Raw genomic sequence first — 24,151 nt, 5'->3', positions numbered from 1 at the left:
TGTGGGAGAGTAAGCCTTCAATAAAATTAGGAAAAAAGTCTTATCTTCCCCCACCCAAGGCTAGCAAAGTCATAAATAAAAGTAATTTGTAAAGTGGAAAATGTTTTACATGTGACGTTATATGAAATAAGAGGAAAAAATTACTATCAACAGATTTGTGAATGCTCTAACCTTCATTTTACCAATGTACACATAATCTTTTCCAATAGAAAAATACTTCATATTTACCTAATTTTTATCTTATTCTTAGTTGTTTGTGTTTTTTAAATCAAACTAGTTCTGCTGCATGATTAACTACACACTGCAGGCTATTATTCCACCACGATACCTTAGCAACCAACTCATATTCAGTTACACTACCACAGCACCCCCTCCCAAAAAAAAGAACTAATTGTATGATCATGTGGATGTTGCAGAAGCCCTTTAGTTCAATCTTAGATAGGCCTCAAGAGGATAATGCTTATTCTGTTGAACTCACTGCCAAATCACAATATGAAAGAGCCAGGATCAAAACAAGACCCAATTATACAAAGAGTGCATTTTATCAATGTCAGGTTTATAATAAATAGGTATGTGGCTCAGTACTTGTGGAAAATTGTTCAAAAATATTTACACAGATGAAGCTTTAAAGAAAATTATCGAACTCTTACTAGCCATAACAATATTCAATGAAACTCTCTTCAGGTAACATCAAGACAGCAGCTCAGTCATGAAATACTTTAAGAAACAGAATCCAATTTTGTAATTCTCTAGTACTTAACACAAATTTCTAGACTGTCGGGATCTTTTGGGAGACAGAAGACAAAGCATATTTATGTTTCTACCATTAAAATATTTTTTAAAAGAATTAGAAAATCTTAACTTGTAGTGATGCTCATGGCTGAGTATACCTATATCAAGTTGTACTTAACTATTTGCTCAAGCATCATAAAAACAAAACAAAATGGCAATAATTGTAAATACTAATACTCTTTTTAAAGTTATTCATGAAAGTTTAAGGACAGACATCTATCAATCGGTTTAGTCTACTACATTTTAAAAAGGTCCAAAAGCCACATAATTTAACTAAATGGTGGCCTCAACAACCAACTCCTGCTTAGCTCAACAGCTGCCCTGATTTTTCAGGATCTATGACTATGATAATAGATCTATAAAAAGAGAGGAAAAAGAAAACTCTAATGACAATAGATATATAATTCTAGCTTTTCAGTTACTTCAACAAGATACTTTATAAAAGCAAATGCTAATTTCATATTATGTTTAAATATCAAATGGATTTGTCATCTTTATAACTTCAAAACTATTTTTATTTATTTAATTATTACTTCACCATTATCAATTTGGTGTGCTCAGTTCAGAAGATCTAGACACTGGAATTGACATTTGCCAAGGGTTACAGAAAACATTTATGATCAAAAAGATAAGTTCTCTGTCCAGAATTATGCAAGCCAGTATAATTTCTGTAAGTACTGAATATAGACTTGATTTGACATTAATCGACTTATAATAGTTACCTGGGTCTTATTTTTAAAAGTCTGGTAAAGTTAGTTTCATGTTACATACAGCTTCCCAGCCAGTAATGGTTTCAATTTGAAAGGGTACAAAGTATGGATTTGAGTTCTACTATTACTAGTGATATGACTAAGTCATAGACTTTTTCTAAGCTTCAGTGACCCTTTGGTTATGCTATTCACAACAGTATAAATGACAGAAGACACTCACTGAGTCCTCTCAGTGACGACCCATAAGGGCATTCCAATCTCCTTCCTTCCTTAAAAAAATCAAGTTTTATTTTAGGGAATTTTTATTTCACTTCCTATATAAAATGCTCTAAACAGTAAGAATGATCCGATGCCATTTGAATGTGTCGGCAATAAATCTGCTTGTAAATTTCGCAACAAAAGGTGTTTTTCTCTGTATATGCAATTTTACATCTCCTCCACATTCAATTTTAATATTCAAACATTTATTTTCTTGAATTCATTAGGCCCTTAATTTCTACTAATACCTAACATTTTCTCCAGTTTACCACATTCAGGTTCTTGTATCAACCTCTCTGAATGAAATGAAGATATTCTTTCACTAGACAAAGAAATCTTTATACCACTTTCATGTATAAGAATCTCTTCTAAATCTTAAAGTTATCTATTAAAGAACAAGATTTTGAAATAAAATATTCACAAAGGAAAGAAGAATCAAACAGGCTATCCTTAAAATTATTGAGTTAAATACCTATATCTATCATTAAAATTATTTACGTATCAAGGAAAACAAACTGTACCACAACAAATAACAGATTACCTAGTTTTAGGTTAAGTTTCAATACTACTTGCTCCATTAATGGGGGTTTTACTCGGTTTTACTTTATACAAGTAGGTAAATTTATATCAAGGCAAAAAAATTAGACCATAATTCCTATACTTACCAAAATATAAATCTCTCCCACTGATCAACTGATTAGATTTAACTCCTCCCTAAAGCAATATCTTTAAATTATAATTTTTTACTGTTTAATTTTTATTTCATCAGAACATAAGCTCTTTACATGCTATTTCACCATAATCTCAGTATAAATGTCTTATTTTGCATAGAAAACAAAATGAATTACATGGTTCAGTAAATTGCCTGTAGTAACATATCGATTTTATTTACATCCAAAAGTTAGACTTGAACTTGTTCTCTCAATTTCAAGCACATTTAGCTTAATAATTCCATCTACTCCATTAGATGTTTTTTCTAGATATTACTATTTTTACTGAACTTACTGGAGTGACATTAGTTAATAAATAATCCATTAGATCTTTTTTCTATTCTTCATATGAAAGAATTCTGAAGTTATGATCCTAGCATAATTTTACAGTATAAATTTACTGCTTACCAAAGTCTTAGTAAGTATTTCATTTTTTCCTTTAAGGATATAATTTATAATTTTCTATTAAACCTAATATTTCAGAAAACATGCATTATAATCACTTGGATAATCATACTATTTTATAGCTTTAGCAAACTAATTCTCCCAAACTAAACACAGGAAATAATAGAACATAGTAGTTATTTTAAAAATCAGAAATTTTATATGAAGACTTGAATAATTTAGATCCCAATAAAAACAAGGAGTACTTACTGCATAAACTATTTAGAACTAGCTACCATTTACCACTGGGCACGTTTTCACTAAAAGTGCTTGTTTCTCATGAAATACAAGTGCACTTCTGTATTATTACCCATAAAGTAACAAATATGAAAGTTAAAGTAAAATTTATTTTTCAGATGCATTGTGTTAACAATCTCAAGAATTATTCATTCCTCCCTGGCTGAAGTAGCTCAGTGAATTGAACGCTGGCCTGCAGACCAAAAGGCTGACAGGCCTGGGGTGAGGACCAGGCCTATAGTTGGGGGCATGTGAGACGCAACCCATCTATGTTTCTCTCGCACACTGATGTTCCTCTCCCTCTCTTTCCCCCTCCTTTCCCTCTCTCTAAAAATAAATAAATAAAATCTGTAGAAGAATTATTACTTCCATGTAAAATAACATCATATACATGTTCACACACAAAATACTACAACTTTAGAATGCTATGGAATGCTATAATTCACCCGTTTTTAAAATCACCAGTATTATATTCTTGAAGGATAAATCCAACCAATGTAAAAAATTCTTTTCCAATTTAGTCAGAGCTTAATTTCAATAAATCATAAATTCACCACCAATAATGAAAAAACATATAAAACCAGTAAAAATAGGGTGGAAAGTCAGGGATCAGATTTTCCCTTTACAAGAAATTGTCAAACTGACATTTTACCCAGAGATAATTTCACTCCTGTTAACTTTGTATATAAAAGGGATGTTATTTTCATGAAAAACCAATTTTTTCCATTTCAATTGAGAATGAACCCATTTACAACGTTGATTGTAATTATTTCATTTTAGTCAAAGATAATCAGAAATCAATGGAAAATCCAGACTATAATAAGATATACAATAATACAGTCCTACATACTTGTCTATGATTTCAGAAAATTCAATGTCAACATCTTTTTAGTATGCTAAGAAATAAGAGGATTATTTGTTTTCAGATTTTGACTTTACCATCAAAATTTGCCTTTGCTAGTCCTACAATATTTTTCTGCTCCCCCTTCCTGTGACTTAAGAATGAAGTCTTCATTTGATCTTTTTACTGCTTTTATAAAAGCAGATGACTCAAGACATTATCTGTTGTTTCCAAATAGGCTCAAAGTCAGGTTGTTCCTCAAGCCAGAGTGAAAAACTTGTTGGGGAAAAAGGTATTCACAGTCTCAAAGTCCCAAACTGACTTAAGCATTTCAAAAATAAATGGGTATATTTACACTGGAGACATCTGGTAGATACTACCTTAACCAGTAATCAAACTTAGTAGGTTCAACATCAGGACAAATTGATACAATGCGCCTTTCAGAAAGTACACGTCACCTACTCAATATTCTTGCCAAAAACGTTTAACCTGAATCTAATCATGAGTAAATAATTAGACAAATTCAGAATATGGAACATTTGATGGTACAGCTGCTCCCTTCAAACAACATAAACATCAATGACGGACATACACATAAGACAATTTGGAAAATATTCTAAATTAGAGGAGATTAAAAGACATTTTTTAAAAGATTTTATTTTTTTTTTTTAAGAGAAGGAAGGGAGGGAAAAAGAGAGAGAGAGAGAAACATCAATGTGCAGTTGCTGAGGGTCATGGCCTGCAACACAGGCATGTATCCTGACTAGGAATCAAACCTGCGACACTTTGGTTCACAGCCCGCATTCAATCCACTAAGCTACGCCAGCCAGGGCTCAAGATAAGACATTTAAATGCAACATGTGATCCTTGATTTCCCCAACAAACTATAAAAAGCATGATAGGACAACTGAAGAAATTTGAATTTAGGCTATATATTAGCTAATTTAATTATATCAATGTTAAATTTCTTAAGTATGATAGTACTACAATGATTATGTACAACAATGTCCCACATTCTCATAAGAGTTACATGTTGAAGTATTTAGGGGTATGATTTATGTCTGGAAATTGTCTTCAAATGGTTTGGACAGAAAAAAGGTGTATGTATATATGCATAAAAACATTTCTCAAAATAAAAAGTTGAGGGTAGGGAGTTAGGTCCTTCCTTGGAGATAGCTAAACAAAGCTTTCATCAATCCCATCATGTGAGATCACAGATTATAATCTATATATACAGATGGTAATATTAGCAAACCGGCTCTGCACTCTCTTCTCTCAGCCGCCTTCTATTCCTACAAAATGTCCACTTCTTCCAGAAGCTTGCAGTCAGTTCAGTGGCATAAACAACAGTATCAGAGTATCTTAAGTTATCTTGCACTGGTCACAGTCAGAAAACCAAATCCATTTTTCCTCTCTATTGTCTAATGCTGTTTTTGCAATGGCCCATACCTCCTGGCACAGGTGGCAGCACTCTGGATAATGGAAAAGCACAATACTTACGACTCTAAACATAACGACAACGAGTAACAACTGCCATTCTGCCCCTACAATGACAGTAAAGCCAATTCCAAAGACCTCTAATACTGGTATTAAACGACCATTTTTTTAGAGGTGGACAGATGTCTTCCTATTATAATTTACATTTGTCTTATCAAAATGAAAAAGGAAAGCACATACAAATTTTTAAATAAGACAGTGCAAATTCACAGCTAAATTTCTTCATAGAGCATACACAAAATACGGAAGTAATAATGCCAATTTTAACTATGTTTCAATCTCCTTATATTACCAAAGCATTAAAAAGTTTAAATATATTTATAAGTCAACCTTGTAAGAGAGTTACGTTGTGTTAGAATCATTTAGGACAGATTTCATTCATTCAATCAACAAACATAAAGTATATACTAGACCCTATATGATACTTCTTCTGGACTGGGATTCTTAATGACTTGGGTCAAGTCACTGCCAGCCCCTAGAAGTCTGTGCTTGCTCTCTGTAACCTCTGGAGTTTCAAGACTGTGTATCTTTCCCACCACAGACTAACAGGCAATGAAATTATTGTTTGGCTGATTAGAAGAAGTCAATTCAGTGTACTACAAGTATATTAATCTTTAAAATTCAAACTGAAAATGTGAAAGAGAATTTAATCAAGAAAGAAGAGCAAAGTTACAACTGGCAAAGACTATTAAGTTCAGTACATAATCACTGGTATTTTTAAATTTAAATAAATCTGTATCCTAAGCTAAATAATGTTTAAGTTCACAGCTCAATTTAAAATAATTTATTACAAATACTAAGGTCTTCCTGCTCATATGCACTCTGTGCACAATCTTCTTAATTCTTTATTTTTCTGATCAGAAACCTGTAACAATTCCTCAAAATGTATCATATTAGGTCCAAACTCCTCACCCTTGCTTCAGTGTACTCCACACCATGCCACCGTTTCCAGGCTTTCATTCTCCCTAATGATTTCAGTCATACCCCAAGCTCCAGGCAAACCTGCTCTTCCCACAATTCATTCACTGTCCACAGGTCCTTTGTACAGACTATTTCCTCTGACTAGGGCAGTTCCATCCCAACCTAGATAACTCCTACTGATCCTGTAAGTCTCACCTCAAGTCTCACCAGCTCTGGGCTTTCCAATCATCTCCCTAATCCTCTGTTCCCCAAGGCTGAATCTCTTGGTTATGCAAGATCCCACAACTTGATGATTTATAGCTTACTCCATTGTATTGTAATTAAGGATTCATTTAGCTATTCCAATAAGATTGTGAGCTCCTATAAGATAAGGACTCATTTGACATACCCAGGACTTATCACCAGTTTTGCCTAGTAGAGGTTAAACAGACAAACCAGAAACCAAGAAGGTTATAAACCTTGGCATTAAGACTCACAGTGTTCCTGTTAGAATTTTACAGAACACTTACGCATGAGTCCTAGAACTGAACGTCTGCCCATTTGGAATGTAGTCAACCTATTATATTTCTCTTACATACTTAGAGTGTTCTCTGCATTATAGATATTTGTGAGCTTGTCGATACCATTTTTAGACTGTACACCTAACCAGGGTAGAAATTACATCAAACCCCTATAACTGGACCCACTGGCACAGTTGCTCATGGATAACACAAGAGGACACGCACCTGTATTTACTGTTCAGCCAGTGCCCTGCTTCAACACCAACGTGTGAAGTAAAGTTACAAATCTACCGTACAGGGATTTAAGAGAGTCAAATCTTAAATTCTGACCTTTTTGTAACACAACTTAAGATTTATTATGAAACTCTGTTTATAGTATAAATCTAGACAAATTTCACATGAGCAGGGTTATCTTCAATCCTAACATTTTATTATTCCCAGTTATTCCACCCAAACATTAAAACTCAATAATTACTTACTGAATTATTACTTCAACCTGAAAGTATACTTTAAATATTAATATTTGGCAAATATTAATAAGCACTGAATATGATACAGAACAGGCCAATTGTTTGAAAAACACCAAAATGTTTGAATTTTGACGTATGAGTTAACTGTTGTCATTATAGTACCAGCAAGCAATTATTACAATTATTGATTAACTGCTCTCTGTGCTAACAACTTTCACTTTTTATCCTTATAACCCAATTTACAGTGAGGAAACTGAGGCACTGCTAAGTTAAATAACTTGATCAAGAATACACAGCTAGCAAGGACTCAAACCCAAGCCCATTTCTATCTACCACTATGCCATATAAACAGCAGTGAGTGCCAAGGACAAGCTATAAGTAGATTTCAATCTTCTCTCAGATTACTTCATAGGTATTTCAAGCATTTAAACAAAAAGTCTAATATTATAAAACCAATTCCTGTGTGTATCCTTAGGATTGTTCTCTATAGAGATACTTTAAACATTTACATTTAGGATGATTGCTTTGGTATCGTATTTTATCTTCAGGTTCTTACTAATATCCTATTTTTGGTGCACTGCAAAGACAAAGTGAAATGCCTAATAAAATAGCCAAAATGCGCTTTAAGAAACAGTAAGTAAAACGTCCCTATAAAAAGAGACTGTTACAAATATAATGGTACCATCATGCTTAATGATAACAATGTTCTGCTAAAAGTTATTTTACCCAAAATGAAAAGGCTCTTACATATATTAGTAGAGAATGAAACAGATGCCAGCAATCCTCAATTTTATAAAGAGCAATTAAAATAGTCCCTTCATATCCTTCATTTTTTTTTCATGGTTGCTCTGTCATATTCTCCCCAACTTGAAAGCTGTTTTTATGCCCTTCATTTTTCTAATTAATTTTCAAATATTTTCTAATATTAGGTTGAACCATTTTAAATTACCCTTTTAACCACTTTTATCTACAAAATTACATGCTTCATATGCTTCAATCTAATAATTTTCACAAATTCAACATTAAAAAAAGCAGATGTACTTAAGAAGTTACAATTGTTCCATCACTGCAATACTTTCCCGGTGGTTCACAAAGGAATAAACACTACATAGTTTTTGGACTCAATAGGAAAGAAAATAAAAATAAATTATTCTCATGAGGAAACATTCACACAATATTGTTAAGGAAAGTAGACTGCTTTGCATACTGTTACAAAACAGTATGATACCAATTTCATTTATACATAAAAACATCAAATATTAAACCTGATATAGACTTTAGGATTTTTGTTTCTTTGTTCTCTTCTTTGGCAGTCCTATTTTCCTATTTTTCTAATTAAAATGTACTATTCCTGTAATTTCTAAAAACAATTTAAAAAGAAGTTAATCTTTGCTTAATTCTTTACTACAAAAATACTTAATACTTTATGAATCTACATATGCAATCTAAGGTAACTATAAAACAATTTAAATAACCTACATCTTTTTCTTAAATCAGTAACAAAGCCCATGAGAAATAACACAGTGACTTATTTCTAAGAATGCTGATCATGTGTTAGTATGAATAAGTAACTTTAGACATCAACTAAATAAGCTTCATTAAAATCAGGTTTACTTTCTTCATCATTATAAAATGCTAATTTGTGCTGCTAACAAATAAAGACCAGACCAAAAAGTTAAAACATAAAGGATCAATGTGGAGTAGAGAAATAAGTCAAAAAACAATCATGAAAAATAACGGTGAAAATAAACTAAAACAAATGCGGCATCACAACATGTGTAAAAAAAATTCACGCATAAAAATGTATGTTTTGCTACTAAATGAACAAATATAAATAACAGAAATATCTTCTAGGAGAAATCTTATTTTTAAAATTTTGATCAATGGAATCCAGATGTTTAAAAATTTTACCTGAGCTCACTGCTAATTACATGAAATAAGCTGAGGTGTATATATAAATTCTGAGATTTTGCTGATTAACCAGTTAAGTTAGCAATATTACCCAGAATGGGTTCCTATACTTACAAACCAGGTACTCTAAAATATATGGGGAGAAAAGTTTGAGTTGAATAGACAAATGGGCCACAAAGTAAACAGTTCAGTGAGTCCACTGTGGTTTACTGCCCTCTGGCTGCTATGGCAGGAGCTATCGCAGATAAAAGTGGCTGCAATGGAAAAGCTAGGAAGATGTCAAGCAGAAGTTAGCAGGATCCTTCAGGCAAATTTAGAAACTTTAGAATAGCCTCTCAATATATAATAAAGTGAGTTTTACTCCTTCCTTAAAAAAAATTAAACATATCAACTAACAAAATATCCCAAACACTATCTGAAATTTCCAACCACAAATTTAAAATATATAGAGTGGTTTGGCATGAAAGGTGACTCTAGGAAACTAAATCAAAGAGTTAATGCCCTACCCTAACTAAAGGTCAGAATTAGTTTTGATTCAGAAAAATTCCTTAGCATACTAGATGGTAACATTTAGGTAAAGAGGCAAAAACTTTTATCAGAAATTTAAAAATTTTGATGAGATTCCTCCAGTTATAAATCTGTGGTAGATATAAAATATAAAGCTTAGAATAATGAAACCCTTATATTAATTCAAAATTTCCGGGTATCAGATGTATTCAGAAGTTAAAAATTAGGCAACACTGCAACAAATATTTCCCGGAATAACCTAATTACATAAAAAGCAGGAACAAAACAAAGGAAAACTTGCTATGGCAGTAGCAGACCAGATCCTTCATATTAATCTTTCTTTAAAATATTAGCCAATGTCATCTCACAATTTTACTCAATGAGGCCTGTGCTAAGTTTCTATTACAATTTTATAATTTTCCACCAAAGTTCTGCTGGCAATGAAACCACAAAAGCCACAGTCCAAGAAAAAACAACTCTGTTTTTATTTCACTGACTTGCTAATTACAATTCACTATCATTTTAAAACACTGGATCTTAGCCTCATTTCCAGCCCAACACACCCAGGAGACACAATACTTTCCTTTAACAATAGTGGCTCACAAGGTTTCCATTCCCAGCAAGACTGGGAAAGAACAAGAGATTCGGGGTGGAAAAGGGGAATGGAAAGAAGAGGGGTGAGGGCAAGGATGTTCCTTTGAGAGGCATACCCATTAAACACTTTGATAATTTTCTTCTCAGCACTTCTTAATAACCTCTTTGGAATTTACCACTGCTCAAAAAAGATATGATGCAATTAATTTTAAGAAAACCAAAAACCTTACCTTGCAGTTCATGATGTATCACCCCCACTAGGTTGGGTTCGTCTCCCCACCAGAATATCCATAACTCTTTGCAATCTGGTTTGACATCACGACGCCATACACACAGCAAGTTGGCTTGCAGACAGCGGATGAAACTTAACAGGATTGGATCATCTTGGGCTGGGGCTGAAATTATGGGTCCACAGTCCCCATGCCCTCCAAAATTGTACCTACGCCATTTGATTCCTGTGAGTTCAGCCTACAAGAAAAACGAAACAATTGAAATAGTTTTGATTTTTCTTTTTCATTACAGAACACTAAAAACAGGTTTCTATACAGATAAGCAATTTTGCTAAATATTTACACTACACTTAATCACAATATTTCTCCCACTGAAGAAGGTGAATACTGCTTGATTTTTAAAAGGGAAAATTTCATTTCTTCCTATCAGGATTTCTCCATAGCTCTTTGTATTAAAAGCAAAATACAACCAACAGACAATCATTATTTCCTGTTAATTATTTTTACCTAAACTTCCACTATCAAGTTTCTATACATAAAATTACTTTCTACATTATTATTCCTTAGTTGGTTCATTATTTATATTTAATTATATACAAATCAGATAAGAAATTTAAAAATAAGTGTAAAATCGAACTAATTCCCAAGAATTTCCTCAATTTCATCCAATCCAAAAACCACAGTTCAAATCCTTTTTAATCAAAGAAGCAGTCTGAATGCAGTACAACAGTGCTTCTTTATAAACAAATAAGATGCTAATATAACTGATGCAAAGTTAACAATTCGCTCGTGTTATTTAACATGTACCATACAGAAAAGCTTTGTTTCTATAACAGTTCCCTAATGTAATTTGATCTTCATTTTTTAAACATATTTTAAAACATGGGAATTAAACCAGCTGAGAGCAGAACCTGTTATCTTTCTCCCATTACCTAGATGTATTATTTTAAAAATTTCTCAAATTTTAAGTTTAAGGAACTAAACTTTAAAGATGTTTCGAAACAAACAAAAGTTGGATTTCTTACTTAAATAACTATAAACTACAACTATGTATTCAAACTGAGAGTAAAATTGATTCATAATATAATTCTGTACCAAACAGTTCATGTGTCCCTTGCATTCAATTCTTACTCATCTTCTTCCTCCCCACCTGCCACCACCAAGTCAGTCATTTTTCTGTCAACAAGTTGTTCCAAAAACAAGTACCACAGAGTACAAAGATAACCATTTGACTAACATAACCCAGACAAATTTAAAGTGCTGAAACAATCAATCACTATAACAAACACATTTAAGAAAAAATTTCAATTTTCTCTGATTCAACAAAAGGCTTCACTCCAAAAAAAATGTTTCCAATTCCAAAAATAGTAATATCCAAACTAAAACTATCTGAAATTCAGAAACCTATCTTTCTACACTATAAGACATGCAAATCTAATCTTTAGTGAATATTTTTAGTAAAAGCTAGTACTGGCATCATTTAGGCTTTCATTTATGCCACGTGGTTGCCTCTGACTATAAAAGTGCAACACAGCCAATGCAAAAAGTTCATAAATGAAATAATACAAATAGAAAAGAAACTAATTATACCAGAAATAATTATTTTCCATAATCACATCAGATATAATCATAAGCATCTTATTCTATGTTCTTCCTGTTTTTTTCATATACATATATTTTTAAATTTGGACCATAATGCATGGTTTTACACCCTGCTTTTTAATTATTATAAGTATTGTATGTATAGTACTAATGTATTGTTCAAAAAGAATTTTAATGTTTGCATGATATTCTATTCACTGCTTGGGAAAAACTCTTCTATAGTAACTGGACAAGCTTTCATTTTTTTCACTATTAAAATTATAACTGGTGAACATCCTTGAACATTGTTATTTTTCTAATTATATCCTTAGGAGAGATGGATTAATGCAGAATTACCTGTCAATAAATGTGAATATTTTAAAACCCACAGATGAGTGCTACCATACTGCTTTTCAATTAATAGTCCCACCAATAACAACCTCCTCCCAAATTACACATCTTTTAAAATAACTGCCAAGTTAATAGAATGATATATCCTTGTACTAATTTGTAGTCCTTCTGCTTTGAAAAAATCATTATCATGTATTTGATTAAAGGTATAACTTTGGGCCAGGCTTCCATGGTTTGAATCCCAGTTCTGTACTTACTAACTGTAAGTAGAGCAAGACAGCAAGTACCTAGCAAATTACTTAAACCTTTGTCTCTCAGTTGCTTCACTAGTAAAATGAGGGTGATAGTATTTACAGAGTTGATTAAATGAGTTAGTATATATAAAAAGTTACTTAGAGACTGTACCTGGCACAAGGCAAAAAAATATAGATGATATTATTGCCATTACTATTAGTAGTAGTAGTGCTAAGTTGTAGTAGGACTACTTCTGTTTGAGTCGTCTATCCATATTCTTTGTGTTTTTCTGTCACACACATTCCTTTCTTTCTTTAAATAAAAGGTTTCTGTGTGTTTTAATCAGAAAGCCTAACATCAATTTCTAAATAAAGGTCAAATGAGGAAACTAAATAAAAAGACCAAAAGGGGGCAGCTGAAATCAGAAAAGCTAAATAAGTAAAAGACTAAATTTCTTATTATTGCCCTAGGTTAATATTCTGTGCCTGAAGATGGTGGCAGGGGGATAGTATAGAGGAAGGAAAGAAAAAATGGAATAAAAAATGAATATGAATTACTAATACTTATATTAACCATATTCAAAAGGTTAGAAAATAAGATATATTAAGATTTAAATATCAGGTGAGTTGGTCCCCCAAAAAATCTATGAACAGCAATTTACTCACTGGAATATTTTTCACCTGTAACATCTGGCATGGTTCAACAGACAAAATATTTGGCTTTGATTCAGGAGAATAGTTTCCTAATCCTAGCACTTCCACTAACTTCCTACCAGTGCCTCTATGGTCTCAGTGGTAAAAGGAAGCCGCTGCCACCTGCTCTATACTCTTCATGGAATTGTTCTAACAAGAGATATAACACAAATGCAAGTGATATAACAGCAAAGCTACCAACTTAACCACTTCATACTAATTCAGTCAAAATAACTGAAAACTGCCCTATTAAAACAACTTAGTTCCTTTATCTTAAAGCTAAAATTAAATATCATTATACCAGTGTTCATTGGAAAAACATAACAATGAACCACCATTCAAGCCTAACTAGGTATAAAATGAATATTCAGAGACTTAGCTTTTAATTTTGAATTAATGTTCATAAGAGGAAAGACAACTTAATGTTAATGAAATTTGTCTAAGAAAAAAATTCCTATCGTGGATGTGTACATTTAATTGACTAAAATATGTCCTTATACACTATGATGTGGTTACAATTAAAAATATATTCAACACAAAGTTCTGTTGACCCAATTTCCAACAAATGTATATATCTCCAAGACTCAAAGTTCTTTAATAACTTCAAAATTATAAAGCAACCCTGTATTTCTAGAGGCAAATTATCCCCCCAAATGGCAGTATTTCTCATTGTCAAAGATGAACAATCCATAATTAAATGTAATATAAGCTTAAAATTACATGGTATTTAAAATACAGAATCAAGGAAAAAACAGTATGCACATATGTATATATATATATAATATAGCCATAACCATCATCATGTCTTCATCACCAATTTAATACCAGGCATCATCCTACAGTTTTCACAATTTCTAACATGAGGCACCACAGTAGGGTCTTCATATATAATTTCTAAACTTCACAAACATACAACTAAAGAAATTAGGACTCAGGTTAAATAATTCTTCCACAACCACACAAGTAGCAAATGGCAGATCCCAAATACAACTAAATTTAAAGCACAACTGAATTTAAAGCATAAATTCTTTCCACTCTGCCACGCTGCTTCATAGTGCTAATGGTAAAAATTAGCTCTAGAGGATTATAAAATAGTACAAAGAAACTGTCATCAACTCAATTTAGCAATGACAAGAGCTCATGGCCATATTTTCTAATTTAAGAAAGTTCATAAATCTTTCTTTAGTCTTCATGAGGTATTAAGAAAACTAGTATAAGGGTGCCCACACACCATTCTATGAATAGAAAAGATATTTTTATTTCACTGAGATAATTATATGCCTTCTTTTACATGTTACCACTCTAAAACTGTGTCTGCACAAGCTAATTCTTAGAGAATACACATAACAAGCCAAGAAAATAACCCTTCTAATAGCAAGAGGGACTGGAGGGAAATTTTCTCAGCAATGGCTGATATCTGTTGTACAGATAGGTAGGTAGTCAAGGTCCTCAGAAAACTGAACTTAATTGGCAGAGACTCCCATAGCCTAAACAGAGGCTACTACAGTCAGTTCAGAATGGTTCGAATTAAGTAGATTACAATAGAATCAGGATAAATGCACTTTCTAACAGCATGAGTGTGTTTAAAGAAAATTTATATTGATTCTTAATGTCCTCTTCTGTAGGTACTACACATAGAAAATGAGCTGATAACTTCTCCCAGCGGAGGTCATTTATTTGCACTGACCCATTGCAATCAGATCCCTCATGACCAACAGCATGTATTATACTTACAATGTGGCTCTCCAGAGTTAAAACTGTTTTCAGGGGTCATGGAACAGAGTCGAACTGACAGGCCTTGATAACAATGAACCCAGGGTGTACCCAGGGTGTAGTACCATGGGAGAACAATGGCTGGAGGTCCGGAGGTCTAGATTCAAGTCCTGCTTTTTCAATTATTTACATATATAATATTAGAAAATCTCTATCTCACAGCACCTCAGCTTCCCAACCAGTAAAGTGATATGGTTGACCTAGATACTATAATGAGTTCAAGTCTCCTGGCCCAGGCTAATTATCCTGCTCACAAAGGCAACTTGTTAATGAGACTGAACGCTTATTAGATGCCGTAGTGATCAGCAGGAATAGGAAGGCTGCCAGAAGACATTCGAATTTTTAAGAAAGCTGAAAGAAAGATATCTCAAACTACAAAGCAGTTAGCTTCATATCATTCCTGGGCAAGACTCTAGATAATGTATAGAATAGGCAGATAGGATCATTTGGGACTAACATGAGTGCATAGGAAATTCCAAGTCTGCCTCACCTCACTTCCTCCTGTGGTACGGTTACAGTTCTAGCAGATCAGAGAAAACATACAATAAACAAATTAAGTCACCTCTCAACTCAATTCGGGGGGGGGGTACTCAGGATAATAGAAAACTTCTGTTAAAACATAACTAATCAGCTCCAGGTAAAGACGGTAGAGTAAACACACACATCTGCTTTCACTCTCACTTAAATCCCTCTAAAAAACATCAGTAAAAAAGTTCAGCTTTTTTGGGGGGGTGGGGGATTCTTCCTTAAATTATAAAATCACAATGGTAGGGAGGAGAGGAGAGGAGAGGAGAGCATCAACATTTCAAGATTTTGAAAGTTATGAAGCAGAGGCTCAAGAGGTAAAGACACAGAATACCGGTACTTGAGAAAGCTGAATCCTAGCTGTGGAGAAAGCAAAGAAATGAACCAATTTACACAAAATCTTCTCAGCCTCAGGAATTATAAATACAGGCACCTGTGGAAGCAGGGTTGCAAGGCAGAGAGGAGATAAAATAAGGAAAGCTGCCTGAAGTCTGCTTAGAAGGCACTCAGAACCCAGGTACCCTCCCCACTGCCTATCCATAACCCAGCAAATAATTTATAAATATTCTTAAAGAGACAAAATAGTGCAACCATTAAAAAAGGGTATTCTCTGGGTCCAGTAGAACAAGAGTGTGGACAGGGAGACACAGACATAACCGAAAGCAGGGAACCAGAGCAAAAAACAGTGCATTAGGTGAACATGTACAGAATGAGGGTCAAAAACCACACTCTCCCACTAAACTCCCTCCAAGCACCCAGAAAGCTGGCAGCCAGTCTTTCCCCTCAGAAGTCCGAAAAAGTTCTCTGGATCATCTGACCAGCTCAAGAGAAAAGACCTCAAGATATTGACATCAGAGGTTCCTCAAATAAGGAGCCCACCCAGATCAAAGTGCACAGTAAACAAAACCCATTCATATAATCAGAACTTCCAAGCAGTTTTTAGTCTACCATTCCTAAACATGAACAGACAAGCAGGAATTACAAAACAGTTGAGTGAAACCACTGAGAAATTATAGAAACAAAAACAAGTAAAAAAGTAACTTGAAGGAAACAGACTACATTGGGAGAAGAAAACTTATTTAAAATCTATCTATATTCTTAAAGAGATAAAAAGAACAGGATATACCCTAACTGGTGCGGCTCAGTGGATTGAGTGCCAGCCTGCGAACCAAAGGGTCACCTGTTCAATTCCCAGTCAGGCCACATGCCTGGGTTGCAAGCCAGGTTCCCCGCTGCAGGGCACGAGCAAGAAGCAACCACACACTGATGTTTCTCTTCCTCTCTTTCTCCCTCCCTTCCCCTCTCTCTAAAAATAAATAAATAAAACCTTTTTAAAAAACAGGACACTATTTCAGAAAAGAACAGAGAACTAAAACAGAGCTACTGAAAATTTTTAAATAATGATTCCAGAAATGATAAAACTCAGTAAAAGTGCTGGAAGATAAGGTTTTGGAAATGGCCCAGAAAGTAAAGCAAATAAAAATTTAAAAATTGGGGTGGGGGGGGACAAAATTAGAGTAGCAGCACAGGAAGTTCAAATCCAAACACAAGAACTTTCAGAAAGAGAACATGAAAAAGAGAATGAGTGATAAAATAATTCATGAAAATTTTCCAGAAAAAAGAATGGGAATTTCTAGACTGAAAGAACTCTCTGGGTTTCCAGAACAATAGACAAAAAGAGACTCACAAAAGACATATTATTATAAATTTTCAACACACTTCAGAAAAAGAGAAGGTCCTCCAAGCTTCCAGATAGTAAAAAGAAGTAACATACAAAGAATGAGAAATCAGAAGGATTTCTGACTTCTCAACTGAAATGGTAGAAGCAAGAAGGTGATGGTGCAGTAACTCCAACATTCTAGAGAAAAATTATTCCAAACTAGACATTTATGTGAATTTACATTATCAAATGTAGAAGTAGAATTGATACATTTTAATACACAAGGTCTTTAAATTAACAAGTACCCTTTTCTCAGAAAGCTACTGGAGGTGTGCGCTACCAAAAAGAGAAGTTAACCAAGTAAGAAGCCATGAGATGAAGTTTAGAAAATAGATCCAGCACAGGAGGGAAAAAAATGTAACCCCCAAGATTACAGGGAATAATTGCATGATTTTAGGTTGTCCATTCACCACTGCAGAAGGGAACCAATCCAGATTATGACAGACTAGATGGCTCCAAGAAAGACTCTGCTAAGAAGATGAAACTGATAAACACCTCTAATACCTGAAAGTTTTAAAAGGAGATTCATACAAGATGCAAAAAGTCTGGGGATGAATTGGTTAAAAATATACACAAAAGTAAACAGTCAAGAAAAAAGAAGATAATTACCATGTTCAAGTAACACAAAAAGAAAAGGTAATCAAAATTTTACTAGATGGCTCAGCCATACACTAACATAATCAAATGAATGTTAACACTGAATATAGAAAAACTACTATATAACCATTTTGGTAAAATGGAAGGATGGAAAAGGTATGTTCGCTTTTTAAGAGGCAGAGTGAGCGAAATCCTGATCTTCAATAATGGGAAATTCAGAACTTAAAAACTTAAAAGTAACTCTCTAAGTTTTAGTGTTCAGAAACATTTAAGAATCAAGATAATCAACAAAAGAAAATGAAAATGTTTGTATCTGGAGAAGCAGAAGATTCCTCTCAGTTATAAACCTAGTAAAATTATTTAGATTCTTTACTCTGTAAGAGTACACTCTGATTTTAAAAAAGAAAAACAAAAATAACCTGGCTGGCGTGGCTCAGTGGATTGAGCACGGGCTGCGAACCAAAGTGTCACAGGTTCGATTCCCAGTCAGGGTACATGCCTGGGTTGCACGCCATGACCCCCAGCAACCGCACATTGATGTTTCTGTCTGTCTGTCTGTCTGTCTGTCTGTCTGTCTCTCTCTTTCTCCCTCCCTTCCCTCTCTAAAAATAAATAAATATTTAAAAATTAAACACCAAAAACTCCAGGTATGCCGAGACATACTTCCAGCTTCATGCTCCCTCCCACCTAGCTCTGTTCAAATTCTTCCATAGCTAAGAGTTTTGTCAGGGACTCCCTCTTCAGAGAGGCTGAGGACAACTGGGCACAGAGCCTCCCATGTAGCTCCCACCAACATTGTATTTTCATGTTGTGAGAAATGCAGTGTGATAACTCTCCATGCAATAAAGTTGTATACCACAGATACTAACATATGCATGCATGTATGTGTGTATAGGTATGTGTATGTGTGCGCAGGCATGTGTGTATACACAAGTGTGTATATACATACTTGCTGATTCATTACTTTTTTCCTTAGTGTAATTTTCTTTTCAGTCCTCAGTTTACTAATATTATCATTATGATACAAAGATAAAAAATAGGAAACTGGTTTAACAGAAGTATGAGTGAAAAGGGCTCAGAGGTTTTATTTGACAATACAAGTAAACTATGAAGTAACTACTAAAAATGTTACTGCCATCTTAAGCCACATTAATAAAAGTACAGTATCTAGATTCTACACAACAGATCTTACTTATCAAGTCATCAGTCAATATAATTTTCAGCTCATAGCTTCATACTTTGAGAGGAATCTAGATAAAATGAAACACATTAAAAGATAAAGGGCTAGGAGAGTGAGGAAACCTGAACAAAGCATTCAGCTAGAGGCTATAATGCTTCATGTTCAATCCTTTCAATCAAAGAAACATGGCAGCAAAAATAAAATAAAAACATAAAGTCACAGTTGAATTAATTGGAAAATTCTTCAATTCTATAAAAGACTGGTATGTGGGAGATGAAACTGATTGGCTCAATGCAGACCCAAATAGTAGCAGAGACTCAAATGGAAAACTGATTATTAAAAACAACAACAGTGAGGGCTCCCACAAAAAAGAATCCCTGACTAAGATCCCTGAGAATCATAGATACAGGGGGTTATGGGAAAATTGGTCAATACCAGATGGGGCTTCAAACATCGAAGGTTTGGTTTGAAAATATGATTTATAAGGTTGGCTACTTGTTTTTGTAAATAAAGTTTTGTTAGCACACAACTGTGCCCATTTATTTACATTTTATCTGCAGCTGCTTGCATGCTGCAACCATAGATTTGAGTGGTCGCAACTAAGGCTGCATGATCCACAAGCCTGAAATGATTACTCCTTGGTTTTACAAGAAAAAGTTTTCTGGCCCCTGAACTAGGAAAACAAACACAGGCAAATACGACATTTAAACTACAAATATAAAGCACCAAAACTGCCCTTCCACCATAAACTAAGAAATTAGACAAGAAATACAAAACAACTGTTTTCAGATATTAGGCAGCAGGCAGCACAGAGCTAAGGGTCTCTGACACAGCCGAGTTTTGTGAAAGCAGATCACCAGAATGGAGAGCTATGCAGAAATTGAGCTCCAGAGATCTGACAGGGGTTCTTTTTTGAGACTTTCCCTAGAATATATGCATATTCAAACAAAAAAAATTCAATGGGGCCAGGCAAAGAAAGATTAGAGACTTATTATTCTAACAGCTTACACAAAGCTGAGAGAGAAGTCTAGTTCTGAAAGTCAGGAGTGAAAAAACATTGTTACATACCTTGGGCTCTAAACAGAGGTCACAGAAGAGTCTTGGCTCAAAAGTAGAAAAACGAGGCCTAGATAAAGACTGCTCCTACCCACCTTAATAACCACGCCTCAAAAATAATAACAACAATAATAATAACAATATCATCATCTACAAGAAACTGCCAGCCAAAACTGAAGGACAGAAATGAAAAACTATTTTTTAAAAAAAACATGAAACTCAAAATATATAACTATGGTCCCAGAATGAAAAGGTGGAGGGAGGATAAAAATATTTTTTAAATAATAACCAAATTATTTCCAAATTTCATGAAAACAATAAATCTCTGAACCAAGGAGTTCAGCGGACCCAAAGCAACATAAACCACAAGAAACCACATGAAAATACATCAAATTAAATTCCTGAAAACCAGGGACAAAAAGAAAAATCTTAAAGGCTTTCAAAAGGAGAAAAGACACATAAGCAGAAACAAAGATAATATTTACAACAGACTTCTCATCAGAAAATATGCAAGTCAGAAACAATGGAGCATGCTGAAAGAAAAATATCTCCATATCTAGAACTCTAGATCAAGCACAAATGTCCTTCAAAATGAAGATAAAATACAATTTTTAGAAGATGAACAGAAGCCAATGGAGTTGCACTATAATAAATTTAAAATAAATGTTTTTAAAATAATTCAAAGAAAATATCAGATGGAAATCTGGATCTACATAGAAGAATAACAAGTCAGAAACAGCTGATACAAAAATAAGAATAAAACATGTTTTCTTATTTTTTACATTTCTTGAAAAGCAAATTAAAACAGCACAAAGGCCAGAGGGAAAAACTTTTGGAAGTATACTGTTCTAAGGTTTATACATTATAAAATAAAGAAATGTAATAGTGTTTGAGGGTAAACTGTGACAACTTAAAGATGCATATTAGAAACCCTTGACCAGCCCTTAAAAAGTAACAAAGAGATATATCTAATAAGCTAATTTTGAACATAAAATAGAATCATAAGAGAATACTCTAATAAACAAAAAATGAATAAAAACAGATGGGACAGAGAAGAGGAAAAGATGGCAGACTTAAACCCAACCATGTCAATATAATTATATTAAATATAAATAGTCTAGTATAATTAAAAAACATTGATTCTCAGAATGGACAAAATTTTAAAAGGCCCAACTACATATTGCCCACAAGGAATGCACTTTAAATACAAAGACAAGTTAGGTCAAAGGTAAAATTACTTTAAAAAAAATCATAAACATAAATTACAAGAGAGATGAAGTGGCTAGATTAATATTAAAGATGACTCCAAGAGGACTATTACTAGGAATAAAGAAAGAAGTTCTCATAATAGTAAAAATGTCAATTCTTCAAGATGACATAAATCCCAAATGTGCAGGCACCTAATAACAAAGCTTCAAAATATATGAAGCAAAAACTGATATACCTAAAAGGAGAAGTTGACAAACCCAGAATTATAATTGGAGATTTCAACAGGCCTCTTTCAGCAACTAATAGAACAAGTAGACAGAAAATCAATAAGGATATAGAAAACATGAACAACACTATCAACCAACATAAGCAAACTGACATTTATAAAACATTACACTCAAAAACAGAATACACATTTTTTTAAATGCACATGGAACAGTCACCAAGAGAAACTATATGCTGGGCCATGAAAAATCAATATATTTTTAAAACTTGAAATTTCTATTTCCAGTCAAGATCGTAGGTGTAGGTAGATGTGCTTCACATCCTCATGCAACCACAGAAAGAATTACAACCAGATCTTAAAAACAACACCCAGAACATCAGAAAATCTAGCTGTATGGAAATCTGACAACTAAGGATATAAAGCAGCCACGTTCATCTAGATGGGTAGGAGGGGAGAGTGGCAGAGACAGTGCAGAAAGACCACAGCACAAAAGGTCCCACATTCACATGTGGTGGATAAAAATCAGGAGAGATTCCTTGGAAGAGAGATATCCCAGCCCCAGGACAGGCTGCACAGCCCAGGGTTCCAACACCAGGTAGATAAACCCCCATAATCTCTAGCTGTAAATACCAAAGGGGTTTGGGACAGCAGAAGAAACTGCCAGATTTTCATCTCTTAAAGGGCCTGCACACGTTTAGAACCTATGCAAACCCCACGGCAGCAGCTGGAAGGGTACCAATTGCATCCAGGAGATGCGTGAAGTGACTGTAAGCAGGGGTGAGTGACAGGCCTCCAGAAAGCAGGCAGTGGCACTGTCCACTCCCTGAGCATGCCCAACACACGTGCGCACGTACACACACACACACACACACACACACACAAACAAATGGTGAATCAGGTTGCCCCGCCCTACCAATTACCTTTTTACAGGTAACCTTTCTACACAGGCTACACTACTAAGACAGGGATATAAAGCAGCTCTACCTAGTACACAGAAACAAACAAACATAGGGAGGCTGCCAAATTGAGGAGACAAAGAAATATGGCCCAAATGAAAAAACATAACAAAACCCCCGAAAAAGAATTAAACGAAGAGGAGATAGCCAACCTATCAGATGCAGAGTTCAAAACACTGGTGATCAAGATGCTCAGAGAACTGCTTGAGTATGGCAACAACATAAAGAAAGAAACGAAGGTCACACTAAGTGAAATAAAGAAATATCTACAAGGAACCAACAATGAAAAAAAGCCGGGATTCAAATCAATTATGACTTGGAACATAAGAAAGAAATAAAGAAGAAATAAACAGAACAGAAAGAAGAAACAAGAATTCAAAAACATGAGGCAAGGCTAAGGAACCTCTGGGACAACTTGACAAGTTCCAACATCCAAATCATATGGGTGCCAGAAGAAGAAGGGGAAGAGCAAGACACTGAGAATTTATCTGAAAAAATAATGAAAGAAAACTTCCCTAAATTGGCAAAAGAAATAGACATACAACTCCAGGAAATGAAGAATCCCAAACAAGTTGGACCCAAAAAGTACTACACCAAGACACATCATAATTAAAATGCCAAAGCTTAAAGATGAAGAGAATCTTAAAAGCAGCAAGAGAAAAGCAGAGACTTACCTACGAAGGAGTTCCCACAAGACTATCAGTTGATTTCTCAAAAGAAACTTTGCAGGCTAGAAGGGACTGGCAAGAAGTATTCAAAGTGATGAAAAACAAGAACCTACAACCTAGATTACCCTATCCAGCAAAGCTATCATTTAGAATGGAAGGGCAAATAAAGTGTTGCCCAGACAAGGTAAAGGAGCTCATCATTACCAAGCCATTATTACATGAAATGTTAAAGGGACTTATTTAAGAAAAAGAAGATCAAAACTATTAACACTAGCCCTGGCTGGTGTGGGTCAGTGAATTGAGCACCAGCCTGAGAACCAAAGAGTTGCTGGTTCAATTCCCAGTGTGGGCACATGCCTGAGTTGCACACCATTTTCCCCAGGTGGAGCACGAGTGAGAGGCGACCACACACTGATGTTTCTCTCCCTCTCTTTCTCCCTCCCTTCTCCTCTGTCTAAAAATAAATAAATAAAATCTTAAAAAAAAAAAAAACTATGAACATTACAATGACAACAAACTCACTACTATCAACAACTGAGTCTGGAAATAAACAAACAACCAAAACAGGAACAGAATCAGTAACAGGAGATCATCTGTTATTTTGGAGAGTGTCAGCGGGGAGGGGGATTAAGAAGCATAATTGGTAGATACAAAACAGGGGCATGTTAAGAATACTATAGAAAATGAAGAAGCTAAAGAAGTTATATGCATGACCCATTCACATGAAGTCAGGGGGATGGGAGGAAGGATTATTGGAAAGA

At 34.2% G+C, this 24,151-nt stretch overlaps 1 protein-coding gene across 2 annotated transcripts in view; it reads right to left on the bottom strand.

Annotated features, from left to right (window-relative positions):
• The window catches only part of MED13L (mediator complex subunit 13L), a 260,578-nt gene that overhangs the window by 213,902 nt on the left and 22,525 nt on the right, over nt 1–24,151 (bottom strand). For both annotated transcript variants that reach the window (XM_045846637.1, XM_045846643.1), the window contains exon 2: nt 10,623–10,860. In XM_045846637.1, the coding sequence (XP_045702593.1) occupies nt 10,623–10,860 (238 nt within the window). The remainder of the gene's footprint in view (nt 1–10,622; nt 10,861–24,151) is intronic.

The sequence above is a fragment of the Phyllostomus hastatus genome, unplaced genomic scaffold (assembly GCF_019186645.2).
Source record: "Phyllostomus hastatus isolate PE091 unplaced genomic scaffold, TTU_PhHast_1.1 phas_contig_1162, whole genome shotgun sequence".
Taxonomy (NCBI): Eukaryota; Metazoa; Chordata; class Mammalia; order Chiroptera; family Phyllostomidae; genus Phyllostomus; species Phyllostomus hastatus.
This window is presented reverse-complemented; position numbering and strand designations above follow the sequence as displayed.